The sequence below is a fragment of the Nymphaea colorata genome, chromosome 7 (genome assembly GCF_008831285.2).
Source record: "Nymphaea colorata isolate Beijing-Zhang1983 chromosome 7, ASM883128v2, whole genome shotgun sequence".
NCBI lineage: Eukaryota > Viridiplantae > Streptophyta > Magnoliopsida > Nymphaeales > Nymphaeaceae > Nymphaea > Nymphaea colorata.
This window is the reverse complement of record NC_045144.1, coordinates 17,159,258-17,167,695: the sequence shown is the minus strand read 5'-3', so window position 1 is coordinate 17,167,695 and position 8,438 is coordinate 17,159,258. Positions and strand designations below refer to the sequence as shown.

Genomic DNA, 8,438 nt, shown 5'->3' with positions numbered 1-8,438 from the left:
TCCGGCGGCCCTTCTCCCCCTTTCACCGCCGCTCGTTGCAGCTGTACAGCTACCACCAGTAGTCGGTAGGGGCCCGTCTCCCTCAACACATCCCAAACCTCATGTTTAATTTTATTTCCATGTGCACACGACACTAGACTTCTCCTCCTGGCCGGGCCCCCCTTGCCATCTTCACCTTCTTCCAACCCCGGATCTTTCGTTGCAGTTATATATATATATATATATACCCACGGACGGCCTCATCTCCCGTTGGTAGCAGCAGAAAAGTAAAAAGGCAAAGAAGACACGGTTGGCGATGACCGTTAACCGGTAATGCTACTCCCCACACGTGAATGATTAAAAGGTCGCTTTTTGTTTTTACTCTCAAGAGCGATGAGGCACCACCGACTTCAAAATTTACTGATGGTCAGACAACACTGTAGACAGCTTACGCTCTGGATCCGGAAAATACCATTTTTTTTTTTCTTGGAAGCCAAGACAACGCATGACTTGTGAAACAGAACCTCGAGCGAATGTATCTCCCCTCTTCTTTTCTGTTACAACAGCGTTTTACCTGTCTGTCATCCAATTTGAATCAAATCCTCCTCCTCTTCTTCTTCCTCTTTTTCCACACCGTTCTCTAAAATGGAAACAATATTTACAAAAAAAAAAGACTTTTGGCAACACTCGTGCTGCGTGTGACTTGCTCATGCCTGTGGACTATTCAATAGCCACCTTTCTTTTGTGAGTTTCACACTTTTTTCTCTTCAAGTTCGCACCTCATTATTGTGGTTGAGGTTAAAGTCCATGAAAGCACGGTATATATGTGATGAATTATGGGAAAGTTTTGACTTCAAAGTATGGTATCGGTTTCCACTAGAAAGTAATCTTCTACCGTTGTTGAAAATGAATCAATTCACCTTATCTGTTCCTTCGGCGAGGCATTCTGCCGGTGGTTAACGTCAAAAACTGGCCTCGTAAAATTAACTAATAAAGACTTGGATTGCTCCAAGGTCTCGGTTGGGTATATTTTATAGTAGGAAAAAAGCTGTTGGAGGGATGTAGCGGGAGAGGGAGGGTCCCTCCCTCCTCCTCCTCCTCCGCTCTTTCTTCCCCCCCGAGTTGAACGAAACGAATACATACAAAAAATCAGAAGTTTCTTTCTTCCTTTCCAGACTCTCCTTTCGGTTCCGTGCTCGCTTCGTTTTCCTTCCTCCTCACCTTTAGAATCTCTTCCTTCTCTCTCACACTGCCCCGCCTCCTCTCCTCTCTAAATCTCCATGCGCACGTAGCAGCCTCCCCCTCCCCCTCCCCCTCCCCCTCCATTCCCTTCCTTTCTCTGTACATTCTATTTATATATACGTCCAGCCTCCACACATACAGCAGAGCCCCAGAATCACCATCACCACCACCTCCTCCTCCTCCCTCCTCCCTCCTCTTCCAATCAATCGCCCCCCTTGGCCGATTCTTTTCCGTCCTTTCCCTTTGCACCGCAGAGATGGAAGCGGCAGTGGCCTCCTCTTCTTCCTCCTCATCCTCCTTGCTAACCGTAAACATGACGGTGGCGACTGCCGATTCTTCCCCTCTGTCCAGGCGCTTCCACCGCTATGGTCCCAACTTCTGCGCCTCCTCCTCTTGCTCCTCCGTCTCCGCCAGGTTCCCGCCTTCCTGCTGCCTCCGCAAGAGCCCTCCTCCTTCCTCCTTCCTCTCCGGCAATTACCAACGCTTCTCCCTCCAGGGCTTCGGGATCGCGACATCTCCGTCGCGACGACCGAGGCGCAGGTGCTTGCGCGTGTCGGCCGTCTTCGAGCGCTTCACGGAGAGGGCGATCAAGTCGGTCATGCTCTCCCAAAGGGAGGCGAGGGACTTGGGCAAGGACATGGTCTTCACCCAACACCTACTCCTGGGCCTCATCGCCGAGGACAGGTCTCCGGAAGGCTTCCTGGGATCCGGGATCATGATCGAGCGGGCGAGAGAGGCCGTCCGAAGTATCTGGAAGGATGATTCAACCAAGGAAGGAACCAGCGGTACGCTCTCCGCCACCGATGTCCCCTTCTCCATCAGTACCAAGCGCGTCTTTGAGGCCGCCGTCGAGTATTCGAGGAGTATGGGTTACAATTACATCTCCCCCGAGCACATTGCCATTGGGCTTTTCACCGTGGACGACGGCAGTGCTACCCAAGTTCTGGAGAGGTAGTGGAAATTATTCGTTTTTTTCTTCTTCTTTTTCTATATTCGCATCTGATCTGCTTTCTAGACGTTGAAGGATGCTATCTGGTTTTCTTTTGCTGTCCCAATTTTCTTCTTGTATAGTGAAGTTCTGTCTCGGCTCGTCCAATTTAAGCCAAAAAAACCGAGAGGATATAGCAGCAATATCCTCGTAAAACTTCATCAACTGAACGTCAAGCTGAAGTTGAATTGATTGGGGTTTACTGGATAGATGGATGGAGTATGATAACGTTCTTGGTGAACCTTGTGTTGGAGTAAGAACGTAGTGACTCTGTAAGTATCGCGGGAGACAAATAGAAATAATCAAACAAGGATTTCTTTATATGTCCCCTGAATTGGCATGTGAGGGAGAGGCTCCATGACTACCGATTTGAAAGTCTGCTGGTTTGAGTTTTAATGGCTGGTTGTTTATCCTGAACACTAGTCACGTTTCAGTTTACTCTATCCGTAGCATCTAGAGAGATTCTTCATGCATATACGTGAGGACATCAAAGTTTGAGTCAGTAGGCAGACCATTGGATGCGACTTCCTAGTTGCTAGATTTACCACAAATAGTAGTTATTGCATACTTTTAAGCCTGTTTCTGCAATAATGTGATCATGGTAACGTTTCTTGCAGGTTGGGGGTAAAAGCAGATGACTTGGCATCTGTTGCTGTCTTAAGGCTGCGGGGAGAGCTAGCCAAGGATGGCAGAGAGCCACCTAATATGATCAAGAAATTGAAGTCTAAGCCAACTTCTGGCATGCCCATTACCGCGAGGAATACAGATAAGAAGAAAGGTTGGTAGGAGAATATTCAGGTCAAACCTGGCTAGTTTCCTGTCCTCTTTTTCCTTCTTCTTTACTAGTCGTTAACGGAATAAGTTTAAATTCTAATCCTTGTGTTCCAATGCTCTTTGCAGAGAAAGGTGTTCTCTCCCAATTTTGTGTTGACCTTACTGCTAGAGCGAGTGAGAATTTGATTGATCCAGTGATTGGTCGTGACCATGAAGTTCAGAGGATTGTCCAGATCCTTGGTCGCAGAACTAAAAACAACCCAATTCTTTTAGGGGAACCAGGAGTAGGGAAAACTGCAATTGCTGAAGGGTTGGCCCTGCGCATTGCAAATGGAGATGTTCCTACATTTCTTTGGGTATGTATACACACACGAACAACATGAGCTTATTGGTGATTGCAGTGTGTCCTTGCATGGTGCATTTTAAAGAGACGCTTTTCTTATCCACTTCTTTGAAGCGCCAAATGTTATCTGCAGGAAAAACGTATAATGTCCTTGGATATAGGCTTGCTGATGGCAGGTGCGAAGGAGAGGGGAGAGTTGGAGGCACGTATCACCAGCTTAATCAGTGAAGTGCAGAAAGAAGGTACATGGATGAATTCTGAAATGTTTATACACCGTTCAGATGACTTGTCATTTTCATTGATTAACATATTCTGTAATGCAGGTAACGTTATCCTATTTATTGATGAAGTTCATATACTTGTTGGATCTGGCACTGTTGGAAAAGGGAGCAAAGGAGCGGGGCTGGACATGGCTAATTTATTGAAACCCGCCCTTGGGAGGGGAGAGTTACAGGTACATGCATCTTCCAACCAAAAGCAATGCATGCACATACATATTATATTTACTGCTTTCTTTCCACAATTTTTGTATAAAAATCGAATAATGAGATCGTGGCATTTCCCTGTACTTTGCCGGTGATATGTATTTCCAGGTTCTAATCTGTCTAATTCAATTAACAATGAAAAACGAAGCCAACAAGCCTTTCTCAGCTTGGATTCCTTTTTCTCTCCTTTTCCCTTCCTCTTTCCCCTGTCATGATGCATTTGAAGTTACATGTTGATGGTATGCATATGTAGTTCTTTCTTGGTGGGATACTGACATATGCCAACTCTATCTAGTGCATTGCATCTACAACGTTGGATGAGCACAGGAAGCATTTTGAAAAGGATAAGGCATTGGCCCGGAGATTCCAGCCTGTTTTAGTGAACGAACCAAGCCAGGTAGGTTATTATATAATCTTCAAAGACTGGCACTGTGATTTCTTTTCTAATCGTTTCTCTTCTAAATGTTTCCCAGGAGGATGCTGTCAAAATCTTGCTGGGTATCCGTGACAAGTATGAGGCCCATCACAAGTGTAGATTCACTGTGGAAGCTATAAATGCAGCAGTCTACCTCTCTGCAAGATACATTGCAGACAGATACCTTCCTGATAAGGCTATTGACCTCCTTGATGAAGCTGGAAGCAGAGCCCGCATGGATGCATTTAGAAGACGAAAAGAAAAGCAAACCAGTATACTTTCAAAATCACCAAATGAATATTGGCAAGAAATTAGAGCTGTTCAGACATTACAGGAAGTGGTATGCTCTGCACATATTTAAGGTTCTCATACCTATTAGTTATAAGGTTTTAATAGGACTCATGGAATCAAACATGCAGGTTTTGTCGAATAAAATTAAGTATTCAATTGAAGGGGATGCCTCAAAGTATGAGAATGCTGCACCTACTGAGACAGAAGGCAATGATAAAGTTGTTCCAGAATCCTGTCTGGATTCTGATGAGGCCGAGTATGATATCTAATATATATAGTTTCCAAGCAAGCCTGAAGGTGTTGACTGAAGAAACTAGTTTTCTTACTGGTTCAGTTGATTTCTTTTGCAGGCCCGTAGTGGTTGGTCCTAATGAAATAGCTGCAGTTGCTTCCTTGTGGTCGGGGATCCCAGTTCAGCAGTTGACGGCTGATGAAAGGTTGCTTCTCATTGGGCTTGAGGAACAACTTCGTGAACGTGTAATTGGTCAGGACGATGCTGTCAGTGCCATCTCACGTGCTGTGAAAAGATCACGCACAGGCTTAAAGGATCCTGATAGACCTACTGCAGCTATGCTCTTTTGTGGTCCAACTGGAGTTGGCAAAACCGAACTCACCAAGGCTTTAGCTGCATCATATTTTGGATCAGTAAGTCGCATACGATCACTGTAAACAGTTAGCCCTTGTCCGACTTAGTTGCAGTGCCAGTGTTTCCTCCTGTCATTTAGTCATAAACTTGCTCCCAGTCACATCTTTCTGGCATAGATATTCTCTGTATTTCCTGGTTGATTAGACCATATTTTGCCTTTTGCCTGACAGTTTTTCAACTTATTTCCAGGAGGATGCAATGATAAGACTGGACATGAGTGAATACATGGAGCGCCATACAGTAAGCAAGCTGATTGGTTCACCCCCGGGATATGTGGGATTTGGTGAAGGTGGCACCTTGACAGAAGCTGTTAGAAGACGGCCGTTCACTCTGATATTGCTTGATGAGATTGAAAAAGCTCATCCAGATATATTCAATATTCTGTTGCAAGTGTTTGAGGATGGTCATCTGACTGACTCTCAGGTATGTTGGATTCACTAAAACTGTCATTTTAGCCCGAACATGGGTCATTGATTTTATATCATTAATGAACAACCATGATTATGTACTATTGGTGAATATTCTGCATCTCAGCTTTGCTGTGAATTGCTCATTGTTGTTCTCAATGTGCAGGGCCGTGGAGTTTCATTTAAGAACACATTAATTATCATGACATCCAATATCGGTTCCACAGCCATTGCGAAAGGTGGGCGCAGCAACTTTGGTTTCATGATTGCAGAGGACAATGATTCTTCATATTCTGCTATTAAGGCCCTGGTTATGGAGGAGTTAAAAGCATATTTTCGGCCAGAGTTACTCAACAGGATAGATGAAGTGGTTGTTTTTCGTTCTCTTGAGAAGGCACAGGTATTGTTTCCTAGTAACATCAGCTGTCATATGCCTATTCTACTGCTGAGAAGTGCCCTCTGGCTCTGCTAGGGTTTCTTATATACGATGATGTGTGTGAGTGAAAAGCATCTGAAGTTGACCAAATCGTACTCATGTCCACTAGCTTTTCTCTGTTGGTGCTTGCATTGCATTCTCCATTAAGCGTGTACATCACTAAGTTCTGGCTGGTATTGATTATTCTCTGATTTATTTGTGTGATTCTGATACCAGATGCTTCAGATTCTTGATTTGATGTTGCGAGAGGTTAGAAGCAGGCTATCGGCCCTGGGGATTAGCCTGGAGGTCTCCGATGCAGCCATGAACCTTATATGCGAACAGGGTTATGACCGAAGCTACGGTGCCCGGCCTTTAAGAAGAGCCGTAACTCTTTTGGTTGAAGATGTGATAAGCGATGCACTCCTTGCAGGAGATTTTCAGGCAGGTGATACTATTGTTATAGATGTTGATGCCACAGGAAACCCGTTTGTCAAAGGCGACTGGGACCACAAGGTACATTTATCATCAGCTGCGCCATCTTTGTGACCGGCAGTTCTGTCAGCAGAAGTTTGTATACCCCTCTCCGGGGCATCTTCATTTTGTATAGCTATGTATAAGAATCTATTCTTTGCGCCGTTGCAGGCCTTAAATCATCTTGCAGCGGCTTGTAACCTACAACAATTATAATTTATAATTCAAGATGGGGGACGGAGATTCTTTACTGGTACTGCTTGCTTGTTCCTATGCATTTGCCAGAAATAGCCAAAAGAAGACACCGATTCTTTGAACTTTTCCCGTCGCCGCTTTTGCGGAGCTTCGTGGAAAAGGTTTCGCTTTCCTGTTCGATAGCTTTACATTCCATGTATTCGGCAGGAGTGCCAGCAAAACGGAGTTGGTGATCGTCTCGTTACTCGCCTCAGTCAATGTATTGCAGAGAAGGGATGGGATTTACTCAAACTGACGAATGGAAGAGGTGCCCTGGTCGTTCTGCCGCTCCCGTCTTTGAAGCCTTGTACATGCATGCAGCAGACTACCACATAAGTAGCAAAACATACTTCAAGTTTGCTCTATGAGCATGCAAGTACTTCAAAGCCATTACCTAGGACTCCCGGTCCTCTAAACATGGTCGTGGTTTTTCTGCCGCTCTTGAATACTCCAAGGGTGGCACTTCCAATACCTGGTAATTTTCGTGGACGCATTGCACTGAGATATTGACGAGCAAAACACAATTGCTTACATGTTAGATGGTTCAAAAATTGTACAGTATATGGGTCTCTGCAGAAGTGTCTTCTGTCTATAAAGGCAGAAATAAGGGCAATCTTGATTAAAATTGGTTTTTTTATCAAGAATATATTAAGAAAAAATTACAAATGACTAGGCCCAACGTTTGCGCAAACAACAGATCACCGCCCAGGGTTCCACATTCCACAAATCACCACTCCACTTGTCATCAGAAAATACCCCTTGCAAAACATTTTTTCCCAGATCACTGCCCAACTGGATCAAAGAGGCCATCATGTAGCCATTGAATGGAGAAGCCATCTGAGACTGCGCGGAGGAAGAAAAAGTACCGAGAGAGAACGAGAAGAGAGGCAGACTCATTTATCTTGTACTACCTGTAAGAGTCAATTGTGAACAAAGTACAATTGAAACTGCAGACTTGAAAAGCATAAAAATATTTTCATTGCAGGCCATCTGGTGTTGAATGTCATGTTCCTATTATCCTAAGTCTGCCGATACTCTTAATTTTTTCTTATATATATGTCAATTAAGGTGGAAAAGAATAAGTACAAGGTTCTTGTATACGAAGATTTTTGTTGTCTGCCGCTTCCAATCATCGTTGACATCTCATCAACTGGTCAAGTACTACATGTCCAACGCATTGTGGAGGATTAGGCGCCATTTCCGCCATATGGCACATTAATAGTACTCTTATTTTCAAGTGGTTGTCCTCTATCTTTTAACTGCAATAAGTTTGGTCAGTTTTTCTAAGGCATACATACAATCGGAAGGTTAGGTGGTCCTGCTAATGCTAAGTCAGAAGTTTTGCCATGCTCAATCCATATTTTCAAGTGAAGGGTTTCCATGATAGAAGCTATATATATATATATATATATATATATATATATATATATATATATATATATATATATATATATATATATATGTCTTAGTTGGGCATGTTTTAGTGTGACACTTTTCTAGTGCAAGAGTGCATCAATCACCATTGCTTGTGGGAGTGAAGTGGTTTCCTAGGGGTCTACCGTGCGGAAAATTGGGTCGGTGGACTAAGATGGTGTCTTGGCTCATTGTGGATGACAAGTTGTAGATGCAACTCAACCTGTAGTGTTCGTATTTTCAGCCTCCTAGTAAACGTGTATTATGCATGCCCAAAGGTAAAGAAGATACAATGCACTTATTTTTTGGGCTTAATAATACCTGTTTCATTC

At 44.0% G+C, this 8,438-nt stretch overlaps 1 protein-coding gene across 1 annotated transcript; it reads left to right on the top strand.

The window, feature by feature from the left end:
* Positions 1 to 1,090: 1,090 nt before the first annotated feature.
* Positions 1,091 to 6,715, top strand: LOC116257541 (chaperone protein ClpD, chloroplastic). The gene is made up of 13 exons (XM_031634389.2): positions 1,091 to 2,172; positions 2,827 to 2,987; positions 3,110 to 3,339; positions 3,460 to 3,568; positions 3,650 to 3,780; positions 4,107 to 4,208; positions 4,285 to 4,566; positions 4,646 to 4,773; positions 4,868 to 5,162; positions 5,353 to 5,586; positions 5,737 to 5,970; positions 6,223 to 6,501; positions 6,631 to 6,715. The coding sequence occupies exons 1-13, from the start codon at positions 1,478 to 1,480 to the stop codon at positions 6,673 to 6,675; spliced, it is 2,925 nt and encodes a 974-aa protein (XP_031490249.1). The 5' UTR covers positions 1,091 to 1,477; the 3' UTR covers positions 6,676 to 6,715.
* The last annotated feature ends 1,723 nt before the right edge of the window (positions 6,716 to 8,438 follow it).